General features: G+C 56.8%; 2 protein-coding genes across 2 annotated transcripts; both read left to right on the top strand.

Annotated features, from left to right (window-relative positions):
- The first annotated feature begins 1,224 nt into the window (after positions 1-1,224).
- Positions 1,225-4,723, top strand: Krt35 (keratin 35). The gene is made up of 7 exons (XM_004859401.2): positions 1,225-1,734; positions 2,350-2,432; positions 2,583-2,739; positions 2,813-2,974; positions 3,225-3,350; positions 3,764-3,984; positions 4,251-4,723. Exons 1-7 carry the CDS (start codon positions 1,273-1,275, stop codon positions 4,396-4,398), a joined length of 1,359 nt encoding a protein of 452 aa, XP_004859458.1. The 5' UTR covers positions 1,225-1,272; the 3' UTR covers positions 4,399-4,723.
- Positions 4,558-17,671, top strand: LOC101726336 (keratin, type I cuticular Ha2). The gene is given in 11 exon segments (XM_087202218.1): positions 4,558-4,635; positions 4,868-4,886; positions 7,669-7,739; positions 8,541-8,765; positions 8,767-9,021; positions 9,485-9,567; positions 9,735-9,891; positions 10,800-10,961; positions 11,036-11,161; positions 11,816-12,036; positions 13,912-17,671. Coding segments are annotated over 11 exon segments (1,503 nt in total). The 3' UTR covers positions 14,018-17,671.
- The last annotated feature ends 1,176 nt before the right edge of the window (positions 17,672-18,847 follow it).

Here is an 18,847-nt window from a genome sequence, read left to right as displayed (position 1 = left end):
TCCTGGTACTGTGTCTTCCGGGACACCAGTGGGTGTGACGCCCGCCCCCGTCACGCCCTTGCTGTTCTCTGCAGCCTCTGTCAAGTCCAGCAGCCAGGACAGGACTCCAGGCTTGGCCGGGGGCCCTGAGTGAGTGCTCACCATCCCTGCGTCTCGGCCCCTTTGGCTCACAATGGGAATCCTAAGTTCAGGCGAGCAGAGCTGTTCTGGGAATGAAGGGAAAAGGGTGAGAGGTGCTAAGTGCCTGCTTCTCTGCCGGCCCTCAGCACACAGTCGCTGTCCTTACAGGAAGATAGCTGGAGTCACAGGACCCCAAACTGTGGGACCAGAGTCCCACAGGGCTCTCAGAGCCTCCTGCAGGTCCCACTCGCAGGAGGCCCTTGGTAGATGCCTTGGCAAGCTGTCCAGGCCCTGGTCGGCCACCTCCCTCCCTGGCAGAGCTACAACTGGGAAGGGCAGGCTCTGTACCCGTGCTTCAAAGCCCTGTCCCCTCTCCTCAGGATCTAGCCTGCAAACTTCTCCATTGCCCACCCAGGGCTGGGGAAGACATGCCCTGCTAGATACGGGTCTAGGTGTCACCCGGGGAGGTGCCCGATGGATAGGCCTCCAGTCACTCTGGCTGGAGCTAGGGCTCCATCACCACCAGAACGGACCTCCTAGCCAGGGAGGGATCTGTCCACCAACAGCCATGTGTTGGGGTTGACCAGTTGCCTGTTTAGGCCCAGGCTGGAAGGCTCCTTACAGTACATGAAGACCAGCACAGTCCTGGGGAAACTGGGAGGATGGGTCACCCTGGCCAGGTCTCCCGGGCCAGCTGGAGAGCCTTCTATGTCGCTTAGCTCACGAAGGCTGAAAGTCCCCTATCCCCTGCTCTTCCCTCCCAGCCAGCCCATCAAAGGGGATGAAGCTAGAGAAGGCAGGATGGTGGGGACTCGCACGCAGCTTGACGAGGGGGCTGAGGTGCAGCCCTGATGACAGGCCCCTTTGAAGAACTGAGGAGACTCCGTCTTCCCAGGAGCACGGGCAGTGGGAGTGACCCGTCCAACGGGGCTCCCGTTTTATGAGGCGGGAAATGTTCTCGGGAAGCTAACTAATAGGTTAATGAGGGGTTTTGATAGAAAGTGGGATTAACTTTAATGAGGAGAAAACACTTTGTAAGGCCCAACCGACGCCCACTGGGGTGGAGGTATAAATCCCGGCCCAGAGTGCTTCTGTGTCAGGGTGTCTGGTGCCAGACATTTGCTGCTCCGCTCGTGTCCAGCGGCTGTGGCCATGGCTTCCAAATGCCTCAAGGCCAGCTTCTCCACGGGGTCCCTCAAGAGCCCTGGAGGGGCTGCTGGGGGTTCCACCCGCGTGGCCACCGTGTACTCCAGCAGCTCCTGCAAGCTGCCCCATGGGCTCCACAGCTTCTCCGTGTGCCCAGCAGGGCTGGGCAGAAGCAGCTTTGGGGCTGCTGGTTGCCTCCCTGTTCCCTGCCTCCCTGTCGGAGGCTTTGCCACCAGCTACGGCATGGCTGGGGGCTGGTTCGGGGAGGGTGTCCTTACGGGCAGCGAGAAGGAGACCATGCAGTCCCTAAACGACCGGCTGGCCAGCTACCTGGAGAAGGTGCGGCAGCTGGAGCGGGAGAACTCGGAGCTGGAGAGGCGCATCCGTGAGTGGTGTGAGCAGCAGGTGCCCTACATGTGCCCGGACTACCAGTCCTACTTCCGAACCATCGAGGAGCTGCAGAAGAAGGTGAGGGGCAGGGGGGCTTTGGCTGCCTGGGAGCCTGGTGCTGCTGGAGGACACACCAGAACACCAGGGCTCTGGTTGCTCAACTGGCCCCAAGGATAATGAGTAGAGCCAGAGATTCAGTATGCATTCCATGAAGCCAGCTGGCTGTGTGACCTTTGCACTGCTGACTACTTTCTAAGCTTTAATTTCTCAGTTTTTTAAAGGTGCAAATATTGGATTTGATGCATTTAGTGCAGGGCAGTTTTCCCCTAAGTTTCCTTCTTGCCCAGGCCCCAGCCCCTGAAAGTCACAGCAAGGTGTGGAGAGGGACCATTTATAACCGGAGGATTGCTGTCAGCAATGACCTGCCTTGGGCCCCAGGTGGCCTGGAAGGCAGGCAGGAAGGAGCCTCAGTGTACCAGGTCAGGCCTTCTCTCCAGCTCGGGCTACAGGTCATGCATGGCCTCTTTAGGGGGACCTTGGAGGTCCACAGTCTGATCCTGCAGCTGCCTATGAGCCTGCAGGAGTCCAGGGCCTGCAAGCGCCTCCCTCCGGGGGCAGCACCTGCCAGCTCTGGGAGCTCCCAGCAGCAGAAATGTCCTTGTGTGTGCTAAAGCCACTTCTTTATGTCCCCAGACCCTGTGCAGTAAGGCAGAGAACGCCAGGCTGGTGGTGCAGATCGACAATGCCAAGCTGGCTGCAGATGACTTCAGGACCAAGTGAGCGCCCACTCGCCTTGGCTGGGCCTTACGGACCTGGGGTGCCCACACCCAGTGCTGAGGCGCAGAGGACCCACGACAGGCTGGTCTGGGGCGGGGGCTAAGTACAAAAGGAAATGCAGTTGCAGGTTTCCCGTTCTGTGCCTGCAGGTACGAGACTGAGCTGTCCCTGCGGCAGCTGGTGGAGTCGGACATCAATGGCCTGCGCAGGATCCTGGATGACCTGACCCTGTGCAAGTCCGACCTGGAGGCGCAGGTGGAGTCACTGAAGGAGGAGCTGCTCTGCCTCAAGAAGAACCACGAGGAGGTGGGCACGGGGAGTGGGTGAGCATGGGAGGCAGCCACCTGGGAACTTAGGACTGACCTTGGTCTGTGTGCAGGAAGTGAACTCCCTGCGCTGCCAGCTCGGTGACCGGCTCAATGTTGAGGTAGACGCAGCCCCGCCTGTGGACCTGAACCGTGTTCTGGATGAGATGCGGTGCCAGTACGAGACCCTGGTGGAGAACAACCGCCGGGAGGCAGAGGACTGGTTCGACTCCCAGGTAGGAACAGAGCACTGTTGGGGTGCACGGAATGGACGCTGGCGCTGAGCCAGGAAACCTTAGTTTGAGGCGTGCTGTTCAGACCTCAGCGTGCCACCTTGGGCCGGATGCTGTCCTCTACGAAGTGAGGACGCCAGGACTGAATTGGGCTGGGGACGAAACCCTTCTGGACTCCTGATTCTAAATAGCTCTGTGGATCTTTGGGGCTGAGCCTCTGAGGCCCCTGACCAGGTCTTCTGTGTGGTTGCAGACTGAGGAGCTGAACCAGCAGGTGGTGTCGAGCTCGGAGCAGCTGCAGAACTGCCAGGTGGACATCATCGAGCTGAGACGCACGGTCAATGCCCTGGAGATCAAGCTGCAGGCGCAGCACAGCATGGTGAGCCCCGAGGTGCACAGCCCCCAGCTCCACGCTCTGACCATAGGTAGGCGCCAGAGGTTCAGTGCTGGGGCTTCAGGCCTTCTCCGAACCAGGCAGGGGTGAGGGCCGAGCCCAGTCACAAGTGCCCAGTGGGAAAAGAGAAGATGCCCAGACCAACCGACACGTGCCAGCTGGGGCTCCTCTCTTGGGGCAGTGGTCAGCTACTCCAAGGTGCCACAAATAGGAGTTCTCTCCGGGTGCAGCTGGCCACAGAGGCGGGTTTGCAAATGAGACACCTCACAGTGGTTTGTCATGGTTTGAAGTGATTCTGAGTTCCTGTCCTTAGATGCTGAGCCTCTCTCAGAACCAGAGCTCCTCCTTACTCCCTCCTGGTCTAAAGTCCTCCTCCTCCGTGACCCTTGCCCTCTCAGAGAGATGCTCTGGAGTCCACCCTGGTGGAGACCGAGGCCCGCTACGGCTCGCAGCTGTCCCAGATGCAAGGCCTGATCGGCAATGTGGAGGCAAAGCTGGCGGAGATCCGGGCTGACCTGGAGCGGCAGAACCAGGAGTACCAGGTGCTGCTGGACGTGCGGGCGCGGCTGGAGTGCGAGATCAGCACGTACCGGGGCCTGCTGGAGAGCGAGGACTGCAAGTGAGTGTTGCTGCAGGGTCCCTGCGGCCTCCTAAGCTCTGGGGAGATGGCATGGGCCCGGGAGGCCCTCTGATCCTGGTCGGTGTCATCCTTCAACTCCAGCCGGACCCCTTCCTCTCTGCGTCTGTTTCCCCTGTTGACAGAACAAAGGGGCAGGACTAGGTGATCTTTAAGGTGCCTCCCAGTTTGGGTATTCTGGGATCTGCTTGGAGACACTGAGAGCAGCAGCCGGAAATCGCAGTGATCTGGCTCTTTCTCTCTCCTAGGCTCCCCTGCAACCCATGTGGCCCTGACCACGTGCCCTCCAAGTCCTGCCTGCCCTGTCTGCCTCCGGCCTCCTGCAGTCCCGGCACCGTCCGCACCACCTGCAGCCCCCGCCCTGTTTGTGTGCCCTGCCCGGGGGGCCGCTTCTGAGAGCAGCTGACCCGGAAGGCCCAGGCCCCTGTGTCCAGGTTTGGACCTGGCTTCTACTCACCCCGACTCATAGCCCAATCTCCTCTCTCCATCTGTAGCCCAGGTCAGGCCCTGCGAGAGCTCGCTGCAGATCCGCACTGCAGTTTCTCGGAGCCGGGCATGAAGGTGGCTGCCCTGGTGGCCAAGACTCCCCAGCTTTTCAGAGGCGCAGGGTCTCTGCCCTCTGCCGGCTCCTGGGTCAGCTTTGCTTCCTGGGTGTTCCAGGAGACTTTGATATGCAGCACAGGCTCCTGCTGGTGGAACAATAAAGTGCGTTTGCTCTGGGTCACATGGTTCCTGTGTTGGTTTGTGTCCAGGCTGGGGTCAGCGGGTGACTTGGCTGATTAAGTGGACCCTGGAGACGACAAGGTCACTACGTCCCTGATCTGGGTGGGCAGAGGCCGATGGTGACACTGCTTGGTTTCTCCAGGTTTTTGGTGTGGTGACAGGTGGGACCAGTCCTGGTGTGCCTGGCCCCTGGGGCCCCAGAGTAGGACTGGTTCGACTGGGTCAGCACTACGGGAAGCATCTCAGGTCCCATGTTTGGCCCCTGTGAGCACCGTGGTGTAGTGTCTGTTCTCAGGGTACTTTCTGGGGTACATTCATATCACCCCTCTTTCCTTGCAGCCTGATCATGAAGCCCTTCCGGCTTCCTATCACTCACAGGAGACAGTGCGCCTGCCCTTGGGACTTGCACTCAGAACCCAAGGGTTCTTGCCCTTGGGGGACCCTGTATGTTTCTGAGGGACTGGGCACCTGATGAGCATGTGACAGGCAGAGGAGTGGGCTCTGTTTGTGCCCAGATGTCCTCTCCAAACAGACAAGGCCGATTCCCAGTCCTGGTGGAAGGGACAAGGGTGAGCTGAGGCCTGCTCATCGCCACCCGGCCATGTGCACTTCGGTGATGCCAAGGACACTTGCGAGGGGGCCTTGGTGACATCAGAGGCCGTAACAGTGTGAGGTGCAGAATGGAGTCGGAAAGGGGCTGCCCCAGGCAGCCGAGCCCTGCCCCTGCTTCCGCCTTCTCCGACCAGCTTGGCTGGCTTTGCTGGGGCTCAGGCTCCCGACGTGGGGGTGGAAGTCTAGGCCCTCCCCAAACCCCCTACGGGCGCTGACATGTGCAGGCAGTGTGGCGGGCACCAGGGGCAGGGCTGCCCTGCACAGGAGCGCCAGGAAGGAGGCGCACTTGCTGCTGCCGGCCTGTCCCACCCTGGAGGGGCAGAGTCAGGGCCTTGGTGTGGGGAAGGGCTGTCCTCAGTGCTGGCTTAGCGAGCTGCGTCCACCCTCGCCCTTCCCTGCTGGGATGCCTGGGACATGTCCGTTTGGAAAGGGTGTTCTGAACACAGCACACTCAGGCTGAGGTCCCGGGAGCACCCACATCGGTCCGTGCCTCACCCGTCCACCCATGAGATACCTCGGTGAATGCTGAGGGCATCGAGAACACCTGGGGTCTCCCAAGGGGTGGTGACTGTGGAGCCAGACTGGGTTCGAGTCCCAGGCCCCGCTCAGTGGGTACAGGAGTGCCAGCAGGTCACAGTTGTTTTCTGTGTCTCTGATTCCTCCTGAGAAAGGTAGAGACCGTGACACTTCCGGTCCTATAATGTCCCCAGTGCCTAGCTGAGCGTCCCATGGGCATCTGGAAACTGGTCCACGTTCACTCTTTCAGTTGGGTGCCTGGATCGAAGCTACACTTTCCATGTCTGGAATTTCGCTTCTGTGGTTTCCTTCCAGGCAGCAACCATGTGCAAGGCAAAGCAGGCCAGCTAGGGTGGACAGGCAACGAGCTGAGGCAGTATCGAGTCCCAGCTCTGACCGGTCGCAGGGACGTCACGGTTGGCAGGACGTGAAGCCCCCCTGACACACGGCCCCGTGAGGTCAGTTTTGTGTAAATCACACGCTTCCTAATGGCTTTCTGGGTGGCACAAGCCCCTTCCAGACCCATCCCAGCTTCCTTCCAGATGGAAATAAGCAGGCCGAGTGTCACCCTGCCTGTCGAGAACATTTCTCGGACTTGTGCTATGCAATTCTGACCCAGTTTCCATGTGGCCAGGTGTTCTTGGCCTTGCCTGCCCAATGCGAGGACCTGGAGACCTTCAGAAACGGCTCATGCCTGCTCTGGCCACCAGTCGAGCTGCCTCAGGGGGTTGCACTGGGATGTGCGAAGGCTCTCTAGGGTTGCAGGCTCGTTTGTTCGGTGGAGTCAGTTTGGCTGCCTACCTGGGAGCGGAGGGCTCAGGGCGACTGTCACAGGCCTGAGCTTTGGCGCCGTGGACCACGTGTATAGACCTCATTGCACCCGCCTTTTCGCTCTTTTAAGTTCAAACCTTTGAACCGAATTTTAAGTTTCAGTTATATTTTTATTTCCAAAGACAGTTTTTTGTTCTCAGTTTGTTTCTCATTGCCTTTTTTTTTTTTTGGTACCGGGGATTGAACTCAGGACCTTGCGCTTGTGAGGCAGGTGCCGGAACCACTGAGCTAAATCCCCGGCCCTTCAGTTCGTTTCTCTTTGGTAACATGCGATTCTTTTTTTTGGTACTGGGGAGCAAACTCAGGACCTTGTGCTTGCAAGGCAGGCCCAGTGCCACTGAGCTATATTCCCCGGCCTGTAACATGCAATTTTTGTCTCAGGGAAGTGACCAGGGAAGTGACTTCTATACTCATCTCCGAGGTTATTTCGTACATAAATATACATAGATGAATGCACGTGTGTGATTCTGATTTGTACCTGTTTTCCCTAATTCCCCTTCCTACTGTTATGTTCATTTATTTGTTTTGTTTCCATTTTTAATATCGGAAGCTTCTTTCAAAGGTACCGGGATCACGGTTGGAACAGGAAACCAAAGTGAGGGATTCTGTAATTAAATCCTTTCCGTCATCATGAAGACACGGAGGCCCAGAGAATCAAAGCATCTTTCCACCCCAGAGAGGCAAAGTGACTTTCCCAAGGTCAAGGGGCAAGTTAGAAGGCAGCGAGTGTCTCTACTTTGACTTTTCTTAAGCCATGAAAGGGGTGCGTGGTGTTTTTCCTTGCAGGCCAACTGGACTGGATTTCAGCTGGGATTGTACACGTGCTGTCCCCTGGCTGAGCTTGGCCCCGGGCCTCCATCAGGGGCTGATGCACTTTGCTTTTGGCCTCTGGGGCCCCACTGAGAGCCTCCCGTCCACCAGTGCAGGAGGGAAGAGCGGTCGGGTCCGGCCTGCTCCCAGACCATAGGCCCTGGTCCTCCACAGCTCTGGGCTTCCCTGAGTGGATGCCACGCCTGTCCCCTGGAGGTGTGCCTGACACTGACCTGCTTTCTCAGGTGAGTGGCCTCAGCTCTCAGAGTCTCTGTGCTATCCAGTGAAGAGATGACCCGATTCCTAGGTTCTCTTTCTGTGTCTTCGTCTCTAAAAATTTTTATGAGTTCATGTTTGCTGTATACGATGATTGGATTCCTCGTGGGCAGCTGGTGCGAGCACAGAACACATCTTCATTCTTTTTAGGTCCCCCCTCTCCCCCCTCCATCTCTCGGCCCTCTTCCCTTTTGCAAAAGACCTCTCCCTGCTTCCTATCGTCTGTCTTTCATTTTGCTCTTTATTTATACTTTGGGCTTCTCGTGTAAGAGAAACCTCGCACTACCGAGGCTCAGGCGTCTGATTTGTCTCTTGTTCCCCTTGGTGGGAGATGACACCTTGAGCGCCTGGGGGGTGGTTTTCCTGTCCTCCTGGACCGATGCCACTGTCGGTGCTGCACCTCTCTTGTCACCCGTGGACTCCTTGCTCAGGGTCGGGCCTCTTCCCACAGGGACTGTGGTCGTTAAGGGGCAGTGGCCTCTCGGTGGATGGGTTGCCCTCCCCGGGGCAGGGGAGAGGCGGCCCAGTAATGAGGGCCCCGACACGGAGCTGACCTTTTGAAGATGTGTCAGGAAGCTCTCACCCGGTGATCAAGGACAGGAGCCCCGAGTCCTGCTTTAGCCAAATGACAAGCTTGGGCTCTTTTATGAGGAGAGGAACTTCTCATTGGAAACCAAATTACAAATTAATGAACAGCTTCCTCTGGGGCTGAGTGTAAACATCACGGTCCCCCCAGGATGACTTTCTAGTGAGAGTCTGCTGACTCCAAGGGTATAAAACGGGCGAGGCAGGATGGGGCTGCAGACATCCTGGTAGTGGTGGTGGAGGAGAAAGCCTACCCAGCTCTGCATCCAAACCTTTGCCGATCTCTGCTGAGAGCTGCCTTGCTCCAGCGGAAGCTGCTGGCCCGAGCTGTGGGTGGTGTTCCTCTGCTCACCCCCGCCTGCCCACCAGCCAGCTGCCTCCCCCAGAGCCACCTGTCCAGCTCCTGGTCCAGCACCCAGCAGCCTCTCTAGCTCCATGGGCTCCTATACGCGGTGGCCTGAGGTTTCCTACATACAAAATGATCGGGAAACCCTGCAGTTCCTGAACGAGCGCCTGGCCAGCTACCTGGACAGGGTGCGGCTGCTGGAGCGGGAGAATGAGGAGCTGGAGAAGCACCTCCGGGAGGCCAGCCAGCAGCAGCCGCCTATGGGGAAGAGCCCTGATTACCAGCCCTACTTCCGGACCATCGAGGAGCTGCAGCAGAAGGTGCGGGCCAGCAGCAGCACATGCTGGGAGGCCCTGGCCTGGCTGGCCTTCCGGATCTGAGCCAATTCCTTGAGCCAGCCCCAGGGCTTGAGGTTCTCTGGTAACCTGAGCACTCCAGAGCTCCTGATGTGGGCAGAGCGCTGGGCCAAGTTGCTGCTCAGCCGCTGACTTCAGGGAGTCCCTTTGATTCTCCAGGCCTCAGTTTCCAAGTGTGCAGATGGGGTAATAATGGTTCTTCTCTAACGGGGTGGTCAAGAGGACCCAGGGAGACAATGCAGGTCAGAGGCTGGGCTGTCCCCTGGTGCTTGACAAGTCTGTCTCAAGCTCTCCAGGGAGAGGTGGCTGTCTGTCTGTCCTGGAGTTCCAGCGAAGAGGGCTGCCTCTGCGACTGTCTTCTCCTCTTTGGGTTCTTTCTCCTTCCTTGTGTCCTGGACTAACTCCCTCCGTGGATCTTGGCCTGCAGGTTCTGTTAACCAAGGCAGACAACACCAGGCTGCTGGTGCACATTGATAACGCCAAGCTGGCTGCCGACGACTTCCGCACCAAGTGAGTCTGGGCAGGGGATGGGAGCCCGAGGGGGGCGTCTCCCCACAGTCTCGGGGGGCTTTCTCAGCTTCACCGAGGAGCAGCACTGGAAGGTGCAGCAGCCCCAGGCCCTCCCTGGGTTCCGTGCGCAGTTCTGGCCCTCGCAGGCTGACTCTGACCTTGTGCAGGTACGAGACAGAGCTGTCCCTGCGGCAGCTGGTGGAGTCGGACATCAACGGCCTGCGCAGGATCCTGGACGAGCTGACCCTGTGCAAGTCCGACCTGGAGGCGCAGGTGGAGTCGCTGAGGGAGGAGCTGCTCTGCCTCAAGAGGAGCCATGAGGAGGTGAGACCGGAAGTGAAGCTGGGGTGGCCCCCGGGGGCCGGGTGGGAGGAAGATGGGGTTTGGGGTTGGAGAGTTGTGGCTGGAGATCCCAGGCCTGCCACTTACTGTTCCTGGGACTTGACCCAGTTCCGGTCACTGCCCTGCGCCCCTCGCGTGCAGCGTAGGGAGAGTGGAGAGAGCCTGTCTGCAGTGGTTTCTTCTTCTCTGCTTTCATCCTTGCTCTGCTTTGTCGCTGTCTTCCAAATGCACAGGGTAGCGCTTTGCTGTCTCTGTCTCCATCCCCTGCAGATGTCCCACAGCCCACCAGGGCTGCGCTGTCTGTTCCTCTTCCCCCGGGTCAACGCTCAGCCTCTCAGCTTGGGATCTGAATGAACACGCGTCTCTGATCTTGGCTGGGTTCCTGGGGCTGAGCACAAAGCAACAGCCCATCAGCCATACTCCCTGGGTGCCCTTGGGTGCATGACTCACCCCACTTCCCCCAGAGAGCTGGGCACCGCACCAGGAGCCGCTAATGAGACAGCCGCATGCACCCGCAGGCGGCCTCGGAGACAACTTTCTCTCATGGGCGCCTACGCCTGGGGAGTGGCCGCTCTCACCAGGGCCTCGAAGCCAGGGCAGTCCCGTGCTGCCAGCCTCCTTCAGATGAACAGGCTGGGTGGCGACAGTGAAGCCGAGGCATGGGTTTCCCGTTTCAGCCATGTGGGCCACACCAAGCCTGCCTCTCTCCTGGCTCCCGCCCCAGTGACAGGCGGTGGGTGTCTCGGGGGGTCTCACTGGAGCTGGGAGACCATCCAGCGCCCCCCGCACCCCGAGATCGTCAGCACCTGTTTTGTCGCCTGTTTCATCTCCCTGGAGGAGAGCTGAGAGTGTGCGATTTTCTCACTTGCCCGGGTCTTGTGGCTTTTCAGGAAGTGGCTGAGCTCCGAAGCCAGCTTGGGGACCACCTGGACATTGAGGTGGCTGCTGCGCCCCCAGCGGACCTGGCCAGCATGCTGGAGGAGATGAGGCGTCAGTACGAGGCCGTGGTGGAGGCCAAGCACAGGGACGTGGAGCAGTGGTTCAGCACACAGGTGGGCGCCTGTCCTCTCCTGGCTCCTCAGGGCCCCCAGAGAGGCTCCCCAGCCATCTCTGTCCTCCCCCGCAGACGGAGGAGCTGAGCCAGCAGGTGGCCACGAGCTCTGTGCAACTTCAGAACTATCAGTCAGACATCATCGACCTGAAGCGAACGGCCAACACACTGGAGATCGAGCTGAAGGCCCAGAGCAGCCTGGTGAGCGTCTCCTCACTCTGGGTCCGAGGCAGTACCGCAGGAACAGGCCTTCAGGGAGGGCGGGAGGCCGGGTCTCACCGCCGTGGACGCTCCCCACTAACGTCCCCGGAGGGAGGGTTGTCCCAAGAGCCAGCTCGGAGACAAAAGGACCAGGGCGCAGATTCTTCTGTGGGTCAGGGGGACGCTCTCAAACGTGTTCTGTAAGCAGGCCGCTTCTCTACATAGTCTGCCCTTCCAAATCTCAGGTCTCAGCATCACCATAGAGACAGAAAAAGTCCTGATACCCAGGTTCTTCTCTGGACAAACAACCAAATTCTCTGCAGACGGGACCTGGGTCTGGGGCTTATGTACAGCCAGGGTTGAGAAGCAGTCTTAAGTGGTGCCCTCGGGGAGCTTCAAATCCAAAGCCCGGAGCCAGATTGAGGTTATAGAAGAGAGATGGGATTTAGAACCAGACCTAGGACTTGAGTTCAAACATATATCAGGTGTCTGACCTTGAGCAAGTCACTCAGTCTTTCCTCAGTTTCCATGGAAACCCAGTGACAAAGAGTGACTTAAGGAAGCTGGGATCATGCCCAAAGCACACACACAGAACCAGGCCATGGACTGTGGAAAGTAGCCGGTCGTCAGGGCTGGGTCTTTCCTTCGTCTTAGGGGGACTCCCTGGAGAACACGCTGACAGAGACCGAGGCCCACTACGGCTCGCAGCTGGCCCAGATGCAGGGCCTGATCGGCAACGTGGAGGCGCAGCTGGCGGAGATCCGGGCTGACCTGGAGCGGCAGAACCAGGAGTACCAGGTGCTGCTGGACGTGCGGGCGCGGCTGGAGTGCGAGATCAACACGTACCGGGGCCTGCTGGACAGCGAGGACTGCAAGTGAGTGGCTGGGGGTGGCTCCATGCGTGTGTGCGAGGGCTCGGGAGGTGACGGGAAGCGACGGATCCACCGTCCGGGGACATCAGCCTGGACCCCTGTCCCGAATGAGAAGCCGTGGGGAAGTGGGCACGCTCTGCAAAGGCCAGGCTGTCACCCTGAATCTGGCCATGGGAGACCGCTCTGGACAAACTCCTTCTGGGTGTGCGGAGCAGCCCTTGTGGAGGGCGGCAGGCACTTGGTCACTATCAAATTTTTCGCATGTGTTGTCGAGACTGGCAGAAAGGCCGCCAGGGCTTGTACTCGGGAGAGGTTTGGGGACTTTGAGATGACAACAGGCAGCTTAACGTGGCTCCGTTTACAGAGAGACACAGAGGTCACGTGGGTGGGAGGAGCCACCACCTTTTACTTTTATTGGCAAGTGAGAGGCCTTGCTGTTTTGTTCAGGTAGGAAAGATCACTTCATTTCCCCACCAAGTGGTAAACACCTAGAATGCAGAGATGATGGAGGGGATTCGGGGACCCTGGTCTTGGCCGGCACACGGTAATGCCCAGGGAGTATTTCTCCTGCGAGGCAGTGAGCACTCACAGCCGTGTTTCAGGACGATCACCCCTGAGGGCAGCGAGGAGAACCGAGTCAGGAAAGTAGGCCGGGGCCCTCGATGCTGTGCCGGGAGCCGGGCAGGACGTGTGGCTGTCCGGGCTCAGGAGACTGCTGGGCTCTGGCCACCGGTGGGCTGTCTGGCTGTAGCAGTTTCCGGTGCTACATTTACCCTTGCTTCTATGCCCTTCTGAATCCTGTTTTTTCAGAGGTGCTGGGGATGGAACCGGGGGCCTCCGGCATGCTGAGCAAGCCCCACCCCGGGCCCATCATCCAGAATCTTATCCTCCTGGGCAGGTGCAGCAAAGTCAGACGTGCACAGGGCCAGGCATTGACTGCGCGCATGCTTACATCATGGGCTGCTGTAGACTCCAGGGAGCTGGCGCCTCATTCGAGGATTTAAAAAAGCCGGCAATGTGGATCTTAAAAAAATGCTAAGTTATCCAGATGAAAACATTTTTTATTTTTGGTGCCAGACAAATGAATCCGTTTCAGGCTGTATAGGGGCCCGGGCTGCCCATTTGGCTTCTAAGTGATTTGATCTCCATCTGCGTTGTTCCTGGGCTTGAGCCCCAGCCTGTCTGCTGTTTCCTTCTGCTGTGGGTATTTCCCACACCGTCTGTTGTTTCCTCTTCTTCAACACATTCTTGCTAAGCGCTGGGCCTGTGTCAGGAGGCAAGGTGGCACGTCCTGGGTGTGGCCTCAGGGCCTGAGGGGAGACAGCCACACCAAACAGTTACCAGCTGCCCTGGGAGAGGGACCTAGGGCCACTGGGGTTCAGAGGTGGGGCATGCTTCCAGGAGGGTGTGGCAGGTGAGCTGGGCGCTTGGGCAAGAGCAGACATGAGGGGAGAGGAAGAAGGGAAGAAGGGAAGAGCCCCGTGGCCTGGGCAGCGTGGTCTTCGGAAGAGTGGCAGAAGGTCAAGTGCTGGGGCTCTGGGGTCAGGACGGTGGGTGAGGTTGGGGCCAGAGCAGGACCCGCAGGTCCTACTGAGGAAGCTCCCAGGCACCGACGGGGCTCCCCCCGCAGGCCTGGCAGGGGAGGAACGTGATTGGCTTGGCGACCAAAGGAGGCCACGCCGGACGCCACGCTGGCAGTGGTGGGGTGGGCAAGGACGGTGGAGGGGTTGGTTAAGCCACGGTGAGGGAGGTCGCAGCGAGGGTACCAGGGGACAAGCTGGCCTGTGGGCCCGCGGGGAGGCGTCTGGGGTAGGGCTGGCGAGATCGGCCGCTGACCTGGAGCCCTCGCTGACCCTGCCCGGGTGATTCTCCCCACAGGCTGCCCTGTAGCCCGTGTCCTGCTCCTTCTGCTCTGCCCAGTGCACCCTGCTCGGTCTGCGTGCCTCACACTGTCCGCGTGCCCTGTGTGCTGGGCCACTTCTGAAGTCCCTGGTGCCTCCTCCTGTGAGGCTTCACCGTCGTGGGGTCTGGCGGCCCCCAGAGGGAAGGGCGCCTGGAAGCGGGACCACCTGCAATGCCGTCTGGCGACGGCTCTGGGCATCCATGCTCCTCGCAGGGTTGTGTTCTTAGATGTCCCGTAAATAAATCCTCTTGCAACAGGCCTGCCAGTTCACCTTTCTCCACTTGTCGCTTGCGCTGGTGCAGCCATAGCCTGGTTCTGCTCAGCTGGGCGTGAGAGCCATGTGCCCAGATCCTTTGTGGGCTGTTACGCCCCTTCTGTCTTCCCTTGAGGGTTGAGAGGCGTTCATGAAAAAGGGCCGTATGCCATCATCCAGTTAAAACCAGAGCCAAGCAATAAAAGAATCAAGAGAAGAGCAGATGATTATGCCAGAAACCTCCGCCAAACTATGGTATAATTGAGAATAATCCTGTCATAAACCCACCGTAGGCTCATTACAGCTGGCACAGTGGTATCATCCATTCATGCGTTCATGCAGCCAGGGACTTTTCTCTGAGTGCGTAGGAGGTGCAGGCTCTGCCTTCGAGGCCGGCTGACCCAGTGCTCGTCCCCCTGAGCCTCATGTAACCCTGGCAACAATCCACCAGCAAGGTGTCATTATTCGGTTCACTTTATAAATGAGGAAACTGAGGCCCAGAGACTTGCCCAAAGTTGTACAGCTAGGAGCTAGCGGGACTGGGGCTCCAGCTGAGGACTTCAAGGGCCAGAGATGCCGTCAGTTCGTATGCAGTCTCACTCCTTGCAAGCTACTGCTAGGTTCAGGGGACGCCCAAAAGTGCAGGAGGTCCCCACATCTGGATGTGCAGAACTAGAAGGAGAGCTAAGAACGTGCACATGAGGCCCCTCCTTCCTCAATAAGGGGCACAGACAATGGTAACATTGATAATGATAATAATAATATACCAGCAACGGCAATCATGACCACTTATTGAGCATTTAGGACACAGTGGACCCTCGAGTTACAACATATGAACAACTTGCGTTATAACCAGAATTTTAGTTTTAACTTATGATCAAAGTCTTGAGTTATGACCTGAATGCCAGTTGCTTGAGCTTCCAGATGGTCTCAGAACAGATTTAACCCTTAAAGAGTTCTGGAAGGAACATGACAACGTCCTTTCCTGTGTGGGGTTAACGGAGAATTCCTGGGCCAGGGTCTCTCTAAGGACTCTGAGAGCTGCCTGTGTACAGGAGAGAGACTTGGAAGGCTGTGTAGAGGAGCCTGAGCCTTCATTGACCAACTTGAGTTACAACCAGCCCTAGGGAACAGATTGAGTTCATAAGTCAAGGGTCCACCGAACCATGTCGAGCATCTTACAAAATTTAACTTGGTTTCTACGACCACCTTGTAAGATTGGCTTTGTGTCCAGTTTAGACCTGGGGAACCGAAGAGTCAAGGGTGGTTAAATCAGCTGTCCAGGATTATGTGCAAGGACAAAGATTTGCACCCAAGTCTAGTCACACAGCAGTGTTATTTTGACCATCGTGCTGCACCACCCAGTTTCTACGCAGAAAGAATAAACACGAACACAGAGTGGGAGAGGTGGCTCGCTCAGGGGCCCCCAAAGGCTTCTTATAGCTGGTGGAGTTTGCCTCGGGCTGTGGAGTTTGAAGAGGACCTAGGGGCACAGGGCAGGTAGTACTGTGTGGGGCCGGCAGGGGACCATTGGGCACATGCGAGAGGCCTCGCTGGCCCTGCTGGCTAGAGTGGCAGGTTCCTATGAGAGAGATTGAGGGGCAGACTCAAATGGGAGGGAGGCATTGGATCGAGGGGGGCCTTGGATCTTCTCCAAAAGGCAGTGGGAGGGCTGAGGCAGGATTTGAGCCCAAGGATGACATGGCCAGAGTGGTATTTTAGAGAGCTTCGCCGAGGAGCGTAGACCGGGCAGCAGAAAGGCAGGAGGAGGATGCTAACAGGGTCTCAGCCAAGACAACAGCAGTGGCCAGGAAGAGTACGGGCTCAGTGTGAGAGACACAGGGAAGGATCAGCCATGATGGGGGACGAGGAGAGAGAGGACCCCGCTTTGAACCACCCCCTCCCGAGTGTAGCTTTTCCTAAATGAGCTGAGATAATGTTTCTATCAAGTATGTGCCCTTTGGGCTGGCCAAGAAGTGATGAAGAGAGGACTAGATCTGAAGCTGCCTGGGGCTCCCAGGACAGGATCCTGCAGGTCCGCCTGGCAGTCAGGGCTGCTGGCCTGACCGTGGAGACACGAATGTTCTGCTATGGCTCCTGGTGGGCGGGTGGGTAAGGTGTCAGAGCCCTGTAGTGCCCAGGGAGGGGGGCCTCAGGGCAATTGTGTGCCAAGCAGCAATGGTTTCTGGGCAAAGTGTTTCCACCACGTTCCTTGCTTGATAAACACATTAGACAGGACAGAGCAGATCTTTGGATCCAGAATCCTAGCTCAGTTCTGTCCAATATGGTAGCCACTAACTACATAGAGATAATTAATTTCTAATTAAGTAATATGAGATAAAATGGGGAAAAATCAGTTTCTCAGTTACGCTAGGGCCTTGGAGCTAATGGTGTCAGAGTTAGAACAGGACCAGCATTACAGAAGGTCCCAGAAGATGCAGCTTCCTTAGACCGTTGGCCTAGAAGGTGTCTTCCCAGTGATCTGGCCCAGCCTCTCCCACTTTACAGACGAGGAGTCTGAGACCCGGGGAAAGGAAAGATGTGCTCACAGGCACAGAACAGCAGGTGGGAACTGAAGCCAAGTGTTTGGGCGCCAAACCCTGCAGGTCTCTCCAAGCTCTTTATGTTTTCTCTAAGCACCGAGGTTTATTATGATTTCAGGCTCATAAATATTCCCCTTTCTCCTTCTTCATTTCCCTGACAAGGAGGTGCTGTAAATCTTCCCTGGGAACATAAGCTCCCTTTCAAACACAGCGATCACTCATCTCAGAATCTCTACATCTTGGGCTGTGGCTAAGAGCTGAGCAGAGACAGGGGCTGCAGGCCAGGAATCCAGGCACCGGGCCTCTCTGGGTCATCCACAGGCTCCTTTCCCCAGCATATATTGTGCCTTGCACTCAGACCCTGTTTGCATACCTGCATGTCTCTGCAACTTGCCAAGTCCCGCCTGACCACCTGATCGCTTGTAAAGCTTTTTGTATGAAACCATGCTTTGCAGCCCAGGGCCAGGAGGGTGCCCCCTGTTGGACACGATGGCCAACACCTTCCATGTCTGGATGGGGCGACCAAGTAGCCCGTCTCACTTATAGATGGTAAAGAGCAGGGGGTAGACTTTGGGAAATACATGGCCTCACCAGCACCAGCACTCCTGGAGTGTCCCACATATGGAGGGTCTCAGAGGAACTCCCTCGTCCTATGAAACATTTGGATTTAACTAACCTTAGTTTACAGGGAGATGTAGGCAGGGCCATGGTAAGATAGATAAGGAGAACTTTGGCAAATCTGATGTTTGGAGGAAATCCTGTAGGTGTCAGGGATCCTCCTGGAGTGGGATTGGGGAAGAAAGGATGTGCTTTTTAAGGGCGGGGATTTAGCTCAGTGGTTCTGGCGCCTGCCTTGCAAGCACAAGATCCCAAGTTCGATCCCTGGTACCAAAAAAAAAAAAAAAAAAAAAAAAAAGAAAGGATGTGGTTTTCAAAGATGCAACTTTCCTGGGGAGTCACTAGAAAGTCTTGCCCTTCCTCTGGGGGGTGGCAGTGGAGGCCCCTGGCTAGAACTACTCTTCCAGGAAGCCTGGCCAGAGGTGGGGCTTCCTGAAAGGCCCAGGAGCAGGGCACAGTGGCTGGGACGCAGGTGCTTTGTGGACCCTGAATTGTACTGAATACATTTTTACTCCTATGTTTGGAAAACTTTTACAATATGACAAAAAAGGCTATAACTTCTAGGCTATAACTGGGAAAATCATTAATAATAAAACAATTCTATTTTTTTGGGTTTTGAAAAAACTCTTGAACACAGTGATCTCCATTTGGCTACACAGAAAGCTCCTGAGAGCTCTTGTTGTCTATCTTTTAGAACCACTGGCCAAGCTAACTCTATCTCTAGGTAGTAGTCTCTCTTAGCCATGGAAAGTAAACACCCACACAAATGGGCATCTCACACAATGGAAAAGATTGGAGGAGTTGGCTCCAGAAACTCTGGGCAAGAGTCCCAATTCTGCTGCTAACCTGCTGGGTGATTCTGAAAGACCTCGTGGTCTCTGTGTGTCTCTGTGTGTCATGAACCCTACTGTGAACTGTGCCTGTGAGGGATCTAGGCTGTGGCTCCTGGGGAGAATCTAATGCCTGATGATCTGAGGTGGAGCCGAGGCAGTGATGCTAGTACTGGGGAGCAGCTGCAGATACAGATTAGCATTAGCAGAGAGGTTTCACTGGACTGAGACCATGTTAAGTCAATTGCTTGAGACTCATCAAAACCCTATCAGTGAGTGGCAAGTGACAATTCAGCTGCATCTGGTGGCAGGCTTTATAGCAGCAAGTAAGTTGCTGTAGTTCAATTGGACAGCTGCCTCTGGTAGCAGCTTTAAGCCAGAATCAGACACGTACTGCATACACGCACGTTCTGTCTGTGGCTCTTTGCCACATAGCACACTTGTCTCAGTTACAGTCTTAATAGCCCCTCTCCAAAACGAGTAAAAAACAAACATCATTGTGGAGCTTCTTTGAAAGGGGGGCGGGACCTAACGCTGAGACTAGGAAAGACTCTGGGATGCCAACAAAAAGAAAGTTGCATTTAAAAGAAAATACCAGAATTCTACTTAAATTATGGGTTCATCACAACAGGTGATTCACATTCTCCAAGCCCACTCTGCATAATAT

This window comes from Heterocephalus glaber, unplaced genomic scaffold (assembly GCF_053883595.1).
Source record: "Heterocephalus glaber isolate CG9 unplaced genomic scaffold, H.glaber_assembly_v1.0 deba00001773, whole genome shotgun sequence".
NCBI classification, from domain to species: domain Eukaryota; kingdom Metazoa; phylum Chordata; class Mammalia; order Rodentia; family Bathyergidae; genus Heterocephalus; species Heterocephalus glaber.
Note: the sequence above shows the minus strand (reverse complement) of the source record. Positions and strands in the feature narration are given on the sequence as shown.

What these genes read in the sequence shown, in the direction of transcription:
- Krt35 (XM_004859401.2), top strand. Translation starts at nt 1,273, where the DNA reads ATGGCTTCCAAATGCCTCAAGGCCAGCTTCTCCACGGGGTCCCTCAAG. An exon ending in GCAGATGACTTCAGGACCAA is followed by an intron (nt 2,433 to 2,582) that starts GTGAGCGCCCAC and finishes CTGTGCCTGCAG; the next exon opens with GTACGAGACTGAGCTGTCCC. An exon ending in TGCAGGCGCAGCACAGCATG is followed by an intron (nt 3,351 to 3,763) that starts GTGAGCCCCGAG and finishes TTGCCCTCTCAG; the next exon opens with AGAGATGCTCTGGAGTCCAC.